Here is a 12500-nt window from a genome sequence, read left to right as displayed (position 1 = left end):
TAAAAAGTTGCTTAAAATGTCATGTTCTATCTGAATCATGAAAGAAAAAAAGTGTTCAGTGTCCCTTTAAGCTTTTTAAATAAAGATAGGAAGAGAACGAAGAAAAATTGATAATAGGAGTACATTAGAAAGTTGCTTAAAATTGCATGCTCTATCTGAATCATTAAAGAAAAATTTTTGGTTTTAAATAGTGCTGCCATCTAATGTTCTTGCTAATGTATAACATTGTTCCAAAACTGCTGCCATATAGGGCTTGATTTATCAAGCTACAGCGGACAGGGGCGTACATATGCGCCCGTCAGCCGCAGCTCACCTCTAGAGGACTGTATTCCGCTGGCGGAATTCAGCATTGCACAAGAACGCTATTTTGCGCTCTTGTGCAAGGCCGCCCCCTTGCCCGTGTAAGAGACTGGGAAAATTGAAAAAAAAAGAGGTGGAGAAACATTAGGGAAGCAGCGATCTGATGACCACTGCTTGATAAATACAATGTGAGAACCTGCAGGCAAAGCCTTTGATAAATCGACCCCATAGTGCTGCAGACACGTGCACACTCCTGAGCTTACCTTCCTGCTTTTCAACAAAGGATAACAAGAAAAGGAAGAAAATTTGATAATAGAAGTAAATTGGAAAGTTGTTTTAAATTGTATGTTCTGTCTGAATCATGACATTTTTTGGGGGGGTGTTTATGTCCCTTTAAGAACAACACAAATTAACATATGCATTGCCTTTACTCTATCAGGATACAGTTGTGTGTGAGGAAGTGCTGCAACATTTGGGAGTGTTGATGCAGAAGGAGAGGATAAACCCAGTAGTTCTTGTCCATGCTGCCTGCACTATTCAGAACCTCAGCCAAAATGAGAACATGCAGGTATTTGGTTCTTTTTTTATGGTAAGACGGTGCTGTTTGTGTAATATATATTTTTTATTGTTTATTTTTTTTCTGTAAGCTTCTGTCTTTTGCAGTACTTTGGTCTCATTACATTCTTTAAGCTCAAGTATTTTTTTTATATTATTGTTGTTTAAAATTGTATGTGATATAGTGTATGCCTTTTATTTTGTGACTAGTCCTAAAGCCCGTTCACACGAGCCATTTTCTGCAGTACAGCGGTCCCACCCCTTGCTCTCTCTCTCCCCCTCTCTTTTGTGCTCTCTCCCCCTCTCTTTTGCGCTCTCTCCCCCTCTCTTTTACGCTCTCTCTCGCTCCACCTCTCTTTTGCTCTCTCTCCCCCTCTTTTGCTCTCTCCCCCCTCTCTTTTGTGCTCTCTCCCCCTCTCTTTTGCGTTCTCTCTCGCTCCACCTCTCTTTTGCTCTCTCTCTCCCCCATCTCTTTTGCTCTCTCTCTCCCCCATCTCTTTTGCTCTCTCTCTCCCCCATCTCTTTTGCTCTCTCTCTCCCCCATCTCTTTTGCTCTCTCTCGCTCCATCTCTCTTTTGCCCTCTCTCTCCCCCTCTCTTTTGCTCCCTCTCTCCCCCTCTCTTTTGCTCCCTCTCTCCTCCTCTCTTTTGCTTTCTCTCCCACTTTCTCTCCCCCCTCTCTTTTGCTCTCTCTCTTTTGCACTCTCTCCCTCCCTCTTTTGCGCGCTCTCTCCCCCTCTCTTTTGCGCTCTCTCACTCCCCCCTCTCTTTTGCGTTCTCACTTTTGCGCTCTCTCTCTCCCCCTCTTTTGTGCTCTCTCTCCCCTTCTCTTTTACGCTTTCTCTCTCCCCTCTCTTTTGCGCTTTCTCTCTCCCCCTCTCTTTTGTGCTCTCTCTCTCCCACTCTCTTTTGCGCTCTCTCTCTCCCCCTCTCTTTTGCGCTCTCTTTTGCACTCTCTCTCCCTCTTTTGCGCGCTCTCTCCCTCTTTTGCGTGCTCTCTCCCTCTTTTGCGCGCTCTCTCCCTCTTTTGCGCGCTCTCTCTCCCCCTCTCTTTTGCGCGCTCTCTCTCTCCCTCTCTTTTGCGCTCTCTCCCCCCTCTCTTTTGCACTCTCTCTCTCTCCATCCCTCTCTTTTGCTCTCTCTCCCCCTCTCTTGCTCTTTCCCATCTATATTGTTCTCTCCCCCTCTCTTTCTATCTGTCTCCCCTCTATCCCTCTCGCGCGCCCGGCCACACCCCGTCACGCTCACTTTAGCCCTCACCGGCTGTTCAGGTAGGGACTCTAAGGCCAGGTGTGTTTGTCTTCGCGCGCAGTCTCTACTGCGCATGACAGCTTCGGACAAACACACTTGGCCTTTTATTATATAGGATAGTGGAGTAAAATAATTTTTTCATTCTTAAATCCATTATCTCTTACTGTTTGTTGTATTCCGAAGCTAAATAGATGAACATTAACCCCTTAAGGACTGGGCATTTCAGACAAAAACTTCCCCAAAAGACCAGAGCATTTTGGCATCACTACATTTAAACAAAAATAGAGCCCATTTTATATTTACCTATCAAAATTAAATATTTTTTTAGTAGACAACCCAAAGTATTGATCTAGGTCCATTTTGGTATATTTCATGCAACTATTTCACCACCAACTGCGATTTTTTTCACTTAAATTATTTACAAACAACTTGTGCAATCATGGCAGAAATGGTTGGAAATGCTTCTCTGGGATCCCCTTTTTTCAGAAATAGCAGACATAAATGACTTTGGCGTTGCTTTTTTGGTAATTAGAAGGCCGCTAATTGCAGCTGTGCACCACACTTATATTATGCCCAGCAGTGTAGGGGTTAATTAGGTAGCTTATAGGGTTAATTTTAGCTTTAGTGTATAGATTACCCTCCCACCTGACACTTCCCACCCCCTCTCAAACAGCTCTCTTCCCTCCCCCATCCCCTAATGGTCACCCCCATCTTAAGTACTGGCAGAAAGTCTGCCAGTATGAAAACAAAAGGCATATATATATATATATATGTATTTATGTGTGTATGTGTGTATATATATATATATATATATATATATATATATATATAATATTTTATTTTTTTTTTCTGCAGTGTGGAATCCCCCGTTACCACCCAACCTCCCTGATCCCCTCCCTAAACAGCTCCCTACCCCTCTACCTATTTGCCTTTATCTTAGGTACTCGCAGCTGTCTGCCAGTACCCAGTTCGGTGCAAATTAGGCTATTTAAAAAAAAAAAAAAAAAAATCTGTAGTGTAGCTGCCCCCCTCAATACCCTACCCCCTCCCAGATTGATTTCCCACCCTCTTATCCCATCCTTCAGTATGATCTCCCTCCTCCCCACTTCCTCCTTCCCCCTCCCTGCTGCTCTGAGTGGTTTTTATCCATAGCGTTGCGGTCCCGCACCCCTCCAGAGATGGGCCACCCACCCGCCTCACTCCCACCAACTCTGTGGCTCTGTCTGCACCGGTACCTCTGCACGTATATTTCTGCACTGCCCCACTCATGAGGTGTGCAGAAATAGCGCAGTCTCGTTAGTTTTAGTGATATCACAGCAGAGAGAAGCCCTGGACAGCGGCTCTGTGCAGGGTACGGCACTGGTCTTTAAGGTGTTAAATATAAGGCAAATCCACTTTTGTTAAATCTGGGACTTTTAGCAAATAATGCTGTCTCTTTACAATATATTGAGAATTGTGATCAAATAATAAACTGTTTTTAAATTTAAAACCAAAATGTACTTACCCAATGTGAAAATCCGTAGTGTGATATATTTATATCAATATACAATCTAAAATGTTAAGTAACTTGTTGGTCCTGGTTCTTTCCTTTTATCACCACAAATGGAATCCTTATTCCTTCTGAAGTGATGCAAAGATAATAAATTATATGTTAAAGGGACAGTAAACACCTTGAGATTTATATATAAAATGTTTAGTTATACGTAATGAAACAACCTTGTAGTGTATCATCATTTTTTTCCCCCTTTTCATGTAATTTAGCTCTGAAAATGGAGGGTTTTCTAATTCTCATAATTTAAAGGGACAGTTTACCTTTACATTTTCTCCCCTTGAATTTGTTCCCAATAATCCATTGTACCCACTGTGTATGAAATTGGTTACAAAAACCCCTTTACCTTTATATCAGTAATTGAAATAGATGAACTTCCCTGTGGCATCCCTGCCTACACTAAAAGTTTCAATACTTAAGTATAGGCTATAAAAAAAGCTGTGTAAACATAGCCAGCAGAAGAAATTACACTCCCAGTGGGAGGTAGATGAGATGTAGGCAAGATAAGTAATACAATTTAAATTTCCAGTCATTCTTTCTAAGTAGTGGGATTTGGTATGCAAATAGAGATAAGCTTTTGTGTGTAGAGAAAGTGATAACATAAGGAGATCTGCAAGCTCAACCCATTTAGATGGGTTGTGGTGTCACAGAACAAAACCAGCTATTTAACATACAAACTTAAAGAAACAATTTCTCATAGGTTTTATACTTCACTGCTGGTAATACATGTCATTGGAAGCACATAAAGGGAAAAAACTATTTTGCAATATACTGTCCCTTTAAAATACACCATTCTGACTTATTAGGGCTAACCCTGATACATAGCTGTCCATAATTGGCTTTAACTGATAACAACTGCAGTGTTCTCAACAACAAAAAAAGTTTGTTAGCAGGGTGACATTATGAAGTGGCAGTGTGGTATTTTGAAACATTATAACATTTCTTAGTATTTAAATAGGTTACTTAAGCTATCCAAAGCACAAATTAATAGCATGATTTAACATAAATGTATTCAAGAATAATATGTGCGAAAACAGAAAAAAATTAGCTAATTTTAGTTTAATATTGTCTTACATTTTTGCTTGTTAGTAAAATCAGCTGGGTGGTGTGCCCATTAAATAGTTCCTGGGGTGAAAATTGAACTGCAAAACAATGTACTTTATACTAACATTATAACCCGGGCTAGCCTTGTTGTCTGCACACTAAAGCCCATATTGTCTTCTCCATTAAAGGGGTATGAAACACAAATTTTATATTTCATGAGTCAGATAGAGCATGCAATTTTAAGCAACTTTCTAAATTACTCCTATTATCAAATTTTCTTTGTTCTCTTTGTGTCTTTATTTGAAAAAAGCAGGAAGGTAAGCTTAGGAGTCGGCCCATTTTTGGTTACATACCTGGGTAGCGCTTGCTGATTGGTGGCTAAATGTAGAAAACAATAAAAACGCACAACATTTGCAGTTAGTGTGTTTATAGTTAAAAATACTTCATGTTTTGTAAAAATATCATTACATTTTGGATGTCATAGTTCATGATTAGCTTTGAATGTTTTGTAAAACTCATTTTAAAAGCAATGCTATTTACCTGGCAGGTGATAATACAGAGCCAGTGCTTTGAAGAGCTCCTTCTGGCTCTAATCAATCCCAGCAACGATGAGGAAGCTCTGCAGTATGTGGCATCGTGTGTTGCTGAGTTGGCTAAACATGGTAAGTGGTTTGCTTCACTAATGCAATGAAAATGGTTTTTCTTTCTCTTTTATCTGGCACAAAAAATGTCCTCAAACATCATTTGAATGTCATTAAAGGGACATTAAACAAATTTATACCGCAGTGCCTCACCATTAAAGGGACAGTCTACACAAAAATTGTTATTGTTTAAAAAAAATAGACACGCCTTTACTACCCATTCCCCAGCTTTGCACAACCAACATTATTAGATTAATATACTTTATAACAGTAAAACCTCAAAATGTCTGCCTGTTTCAAAGGCTCTATTGACAGCCTCTTATCACATGCTTTTGTATTTGCATTTCACAACAGGAGACTGATAATTCATGTGGGCCATATAGATAACATTGTGCTCACACCCAAGGAGTTATTTAAGAGTTAGCACAACACAGTACTAAATGCAACTCAATAGATTTTAAATAGTCACAGTCATGTGATCATGGGGCTGTCAGAAGATGCTTAGATACAAGGTAATCAGTGGTAAAAAGTATATTAATATAACTGTGTTGGTTGGGCAAAACTGGGGAATGGGTAATAAAGGAACTATCTATCTTTTAAAACCATAAACATTCTCTTGTAGACTGTCCCTTTAACCCTTTCTTTTAAGTTTCTGAATTGTACAGCTCTAACTCCCCCAACACAATTCCTTCTATGGCTGTATCTATATCTAAAAACTAAATACCAAGGAGATAGGGAGAGTATGCAATATATCAAATTTAAATTTAACGTCCCAGCTCTAGGGAAGCACGGCTTTGCCTAAGTGCTATATCACAGGAAGTACAGGAAGCTCGACTTGACAATAGGAGTAATAGTAATTATATACCGTTCAACACTATGGTGTAGATGATAACCACAGATGATTACATATACTCATATGCCACCTCCTCAAGGTATAAGTCCGTTTACTCACGGTTCTCCATTAGAAGCTTGGCGGGTATGTCCACCTGGCATAAACGTGACAAGCAGTCACACTCCTGTGTAGCTTACCATCGGTGTCTGATACTCCGCTGTATTGAGGCTTCTCAGCGGCCATGTGTGAGCCCCTTCAACCCCACGGAAAGTCAATCCGTTCACAGGGGGCGTGTCCAAAACTGACACAGACAGGCGAAGATACCGTCACACACGAGCTTCCTCCAATCAACAGCTCTCTTGACAGCCCGACAGGTGAAGTAAGGTCTGCTATTGGTTCCTCTCAACACAGACTTGCTCCAATCCTTGAAACATATCGCACCAATTAGTAAAGGCGCTCCATACGAAACATAATATGCTCCATTTAGTACTCCATACTTCCCTGTTTACTTCCAGGAGCTCAAAGTGCAAAAAAGGGGGACAAGGCAGGGGGCTAACGCTCTATCAGGCAATAATCACAGTCCCAAAAAGAGATAAAAAAGAACGATAGCATAAATAAAGATATAAAACGTAGTGTTTATTGCACAACCATCTTAAAAACAGGAATGTCAAGGTAACAAAATGAGGCAAGGTCACCTCTAGGCTGACAAGCTTAAGCGTTTCGGCATAGAGCCGTAATCATAGCATATGGAAGCCAGTCACAGATGAACATTATATACAGATTGCAACAATGTTATTGGTTAAAACCATTAGGGATAATAAAACCATCACGTCCTGTATATTTCACCCTTGAATTACAGGAGTGAAATAGGCACTGAATAAAGAGTACAAACCTAGCCATAATTGATAACGTACCTGTAGAAGTTAAAAATTAATGAGTTAAGATATAAACCATATATATATATATATATATATATATATATATATATATATATATATATATATATATCATATGTTATAAACCCTCATATAGATATTAGTCCGGGGGGGACAAGGAGTTAAACAACCCCTTCCTTCAATAGACTATGTGATATGTCAAGTATATATATATATATATATATATATATATATATATATAGGGTTGTAGCAGGCACATAAATAAACAATGGGGGTCTAATACTCTAAGCGATATCAATGGGAGAAAAAATGTATACATCCAATAGAGAATACAATAATAAATACAGTAGTATTACATTCAAATGGTGTTATACAATATAACAGCTTGAGTAGCACATGCTCAAATAGTACATGTAAAAATCTGAATCATGCTATAGAGAATAAACGTACCCATGTACACAAGTGTGATAATGCATATACATAGTAGATTGGTAAGTAAAGTACAGAAGCAGAAGAAACTGCTTGCATATAGGCAAAAAAGTAAAGAAATAAGCAAGGGAGAGAGATACTGTGATAGACAAATGAGGAGGAGGGGAGAAAGAATTCAATATTACTCCCAATAATTAATAAGGTCAAACTCCGAGTTGAGTCCCTGAGGGACCCTAGTTTCCAACTTGAATATCCACAGCATCTCTCTCTTGCGTAGAATAACATCCCTGTCACCCCCTCTCTTAGGGCGAGGGATCATATTGATAGGTTGCCAGGAAAAACAGGACAGATCTTTGTGTGTCTGTGCAAAATGGTACACAAGAGGGGTGGTGGCCTTACCCACCCGAATAGTTGAGAGGTGCTCCCTTACCCTAGATCTTATATCTCTTGTAGTGAGCCCAACATACTGTTTTCCACATTTAGCACAGGTGATACAGTATAGGACATATATTGAGGTACAATTTAGACAGAAGTTTACCTTCATCTCTCAACTATTAGGGTTGGTAAGGCCACCACCCCTCTTGTGTATCATTTTGCACATAGTCTATTGAAGGAAGGGGTTGTTTAACTTGTCCCCCCGGACTAATATCTATATGAGGGTTTATAGCATATGATATATATATATATATATATATATATATATATATATATATATATAATTAAAGGTTTATATCTTAACTCATTAATTTTTAATTTCTACAGTTACGTTATTATCAATTATGGTTAGGTTTGTACTCTTTATTCAGTGACAATTTCACTCCTGTAATTCAAGGGTTAAATATACTGGACGTGATGGTTTTATTATCCCTAATGGTATTAACCAATAACATTGTTGCAATCTGTATATAATGTTCACCTGTGACTGGCTTCCATATGCTATGATTACGGCTCTATGCCGAAACACGTAAGCTTGCCAGCCTAGAGGTGACCTTGCCTCATTTTGTTACCTTGACATTCCTGTTTTTAAGATGGTTGTGCAATAAACGCTACGTTTTATATCTTTATTTATGCTATCGATCTTTTTATCTCTTTTTGGGACTGTGTATCTATATCTATCTTAGCTTTGATATAATGCAGACTTTAACCCTCATTATCTGCTGGAGCATGCCTAGAAGCAAATAAGCTGCTGTGAACTCTGTTGAAATATAATGCCTGTGTTTCTGACGCTAAACACTGATAAGGGGGGGGGGGGATTAGACTACTCCAGACAGCATGGCTATGTAACTAATTTTGCTTATTTTTTAAAATACTTCCCAGCAATTTTTAAACATTTTTTTATGCAAACTATTTTTTACTTAATTAGCCTTTAGGGTATGCACAGATCTCAACATGTTTTATCACAGCAAACAAAGTGTCCAGCACCAATGTGCTTAAATAGGTGCACGTTGCAGGGTCCTGTATTCACCCAAACAAAGTCAATATACAAAAAGACAGCAGCACCAATTCTTCACAAAGTTATGTGTTTATTGGGACATAACCAACAGAGTACAACAACGTTTCGGTCTACACGACCTTAAAGGGACACTAAACCCAATTTTTTTTTTATCTGCAATTGCAATATCAACATATTTTCTATTATTTTGTAACTTACATTGCATTCCAAAGAAGTACCATGCATTTGCAATCCAATTTTGAAAAACAAAATATTTCCAAACCCACCGCCGGCTATGATTTCCCATCCTCCAATTAAAACTGATAACCCAGGTTATGATAATGGCGGAGTTTGCCGCTATGTGCATGCGCATTCTGCCCAATCGTCATACTCTTAACCAAGGTTATAATTATGGCGAAGTTTGCCGCTATGCACATGCACAAACTGCTCAATCATCATACTCTAAGTCTGTCACATCAATACAGCAGACCGGCTGTATCGATGTTAGACAGAGCTCATGAATGTTAGAGTGTTGTAATTGAAACAACATGATAAAGGGTGAGTATTTTTATCACCCGACGAGTGGTCAGAAATTGAAGATTTGTGGCTACCATACGTGTAATACAGACTATGCTATATATGTAATTAAGTGTCCATGTGCAAAAATGTATATAGGGGAATCTACAAGGAGAATAAGGGACAGAATGAATGAGCATAAATCAAAAATAAGAGGGAAGATTTTAAAGGCCCCTGTATCACATCACTTTATAAAAGTAGGACACACAGTATCTCAATTGAGATTCCAAATTATTGAGCATGTGGAGAGACCCAGGAGAGGGGGAGACAGGACTAAACTTTTGAAGGAAAGAGAGGGTTTCTGGATATTCAAACTGAACTCTCTGGAGCCAGTAGGAATGAATAGGGAGATAGAATGGCAGCTAACATAAAGGGGACGTATTGGGAGACTTGTCTGTATTAGATGGGTTTTCTTAAATCTGTAGAAACTATAAGGATGTGTTCTGTATTCTTCTCAAAAAATAATTTGTATATACATTATGCACAGTGATTGTTTATTGTGAATTTCCTATGTACTAGGTCTTTTTAAGTATTTTCACATTTCTCTAATTCATCAGTAGAGGGGTGTATAATGTGCCTAAGTTTAGTGCGAGAGATGTTGAAAGAGTTAAAGGGACAGTACACTGTAAAATTGTTTTTATATTAATGTATTTTCAATTACTTGTTATACCAGCTGCAGAGTATAAAATGTATGAGAAATTGCATTTTCAGGTTTATTTGTGTATATGAAATAGCTGGTTTTGTGCTTTTAAACCACAGCCTATTACAATGGGTTGAGCTTCAGGTAATATCAGATCTTGTTATGTTATCACTTTGTGTATACACACTTGTTTCCTTATCTTATATTTGTCTGGAAAACCAAAGCTCAATACTTAAAAAGAACAATGGAAAATTATCATTTTATTACTTAAAGTGAAGGTAAAGTTAACTGTATGTCATTGTGTAGTTTTGCTTGTTAACCTAAATGAATGGTACTTTAATTCATCATTTTTTTTTAAATTAAATATAAACTGAGATTTATATCGTTATACTTACATTTTGGCTATCCATAAAATCAACCCTTTTTTTTTTTTTTTTTTTCTTGCAATGTCACGTTTTTTCATCATCCAATTGAAATTCTGGCCGTTAGGTGTCCAGAGATCTACGTCATCCGCCTCCTGTATCCTCTGCGCATGCGTTTAGGATCCCTGAGATCTACGTCATCCTCCTCCTGTATCCTCTGCGCATGCGTTTAGGAATGCGTGTAGGAAAAGTGCGTGCCCGTTTCGCGCATGCGCATTGCAAAACGTTTTGTATTATAGTATAAGACTGCCGCAAGTGCTTTGCAAGTGGATTACCGCATGTACAAAATTCACTAATACTAGAATAAAGCTTATAATGTATTTTTTCCTCATCCCTGCCTCTATAGTTATACAACGCTATGCGCATGCGTTGTTCCTTGTGTGCTCATGAACACGCTTTGGAGATACGTATAGAGCGTGTGGGACCGCTCTATACGTCATTCATTATGAAATAAGGAAATGGCTGATGGGAGGAGTGAAGAACGGCACAGTAGGGTGATTTTAAAGATCTTTATTATATAAATATATATACTTTTTCAGAAAAGAAGTTAGCGATTATAATGTTTTAACTGTGAGTAAATTGATGTTGTATAGGGATAGTTGAAACTTTACTTTCACTTTAACTATCCTGCACCCTGCTGAGAGTTTAATCTCGTCTGCTAGCTGTGTTTACTTAGGCTATTCAAAAGAATATACTCCAGTATAGAAACTTTCAGTATAGGTTTGGATACCACAGGCTAAATCAGCTATTTCAAATGCCAAAATAGGGGTAAAGGAGCTACTTGTAAACAATTTAAAACACACCAGCAGGTAAAATGAATCATTGGGAACAATTTAAAGGGGAGAACATTTTTGGGTGAACGGTCCCTTTAACATTTCAATCAAAGGGACAGTCTAGGCCAAAATAAACTTTCATGATTCAGATAGAGCATGTAATTTTAAACAATTTTCCAATTTACTTTTATCACCAATTTTGCTTTGTTCTCTTGGTATTCTTAGTTGAAAGCTTAACCTAGGAGGTTCATATGCTAATTTCTTAGACTTTGAAGTCCACCTCTTTCAGATTGCATTTTAACAGTTTTTCACCACTAGAGGGTGTTAGTTCACGTATTTCATATAGATAACACTGTGCTCGTGCACAAGAAGTTATCTGGGAGCAGGCACTGATTGGCTAGGGTGCAAGTCTGTCAAAAGAACTGCAAAAAGGGGCAGTTTGCAGAGGCTTAGATACAAGATAATCACAGAGGTTTAAAGTATATTATTATAACTATATTGGCTATGCAAAACTGGGGAATGGGTAATAAAGGGATTATCTATCTTTTAAAACAATAACAATTCTGGTGTATACTGTCCCTTTAACTGAAGAATTAAAACTCCACCCATATTGGCTTTAAATATGGTGAATTAGTAGTCTTTTGTATGCAACATGATTAAGGTTGTGTAGACTGAAACGTTGTTGTACTCTGTTGGTTATGTCCCAATAAACACATAACTTTACTGTGAAGAATTGGTGCTGCTGTCTTTTTGTATATTCTCAACATGTTTTATGGCACTTTAATCTCCCCTCTTTTCTGGCTCAATTTAGTTTATATTTTGTACTGACTGATAGGTAGTACTTGTGTTAATCCAAAACAAACATCACTCCTAATGTAAGCAAATGCTAAAGTGACATACACATGTGTCATATATGATCTAATGTGATATACCTCTGTTTTTCTAGGCACTCTTGGTTAGGAGAAGTCTTTTATAATGTCACAGGAATGTTTCACATGTACAAAGCACTCAAAAAAGGGTGACGTAAATAGTATTTCTAACTATAAAAGGCTGTCCATCAATCATGCTATTAATAAGTAACACTAGGGGGCACAAAACCCGTTAGACTAGATCACTTAACATGTCTGCAACCTTATTTTAGTCATTTCTAATAAATTATGT

The 12500-nt window shown here is 38.1% G+C and overlaps 1 protein-coding gene across 1 annotated transcript in view; it reads left to right on the top strand.

The window, feature by feature from the left end:
• The window catches only part of LOC128656756 (uncharacterized), a 141955-nt gene that overhangs the window by 110732 nt on the left and 18723 nt on the right, over positions 1-12500 (top strand). The window contains exons 10-11 of the mRNA XM_053710891.1: positions 740-868; positions 5246-5360. Of these exons, the coding sequence (XP_053566866.1) occupies positions 740-868; positions 5246-5360 (244 nt within the window). The remainder of the gene's footprint in view (positions 1-739; positions 869-5245; positions 5361-12500) is intronic.

The sequence above is a fragment of the Bombina bombina genome, chromosome 4 (genome assembly GCF_027579735.1).
Source record: "Bombina bombina isolate aBomBom1 chromosome 4, aBomBom1.pri, whole genome shotgun sequence".
Taxonomy (NCBI): domain Eukaryota; kingdom Metazoa; phylum Chordata; class Amphibia; order Anura; family Bombinatoridae; genus Bombina; species Bombina bombina.
Note: the sequence above shows the minus strand (reverse complement) of the source record. Positions and strands in the feature narration are given on the sequence as shown.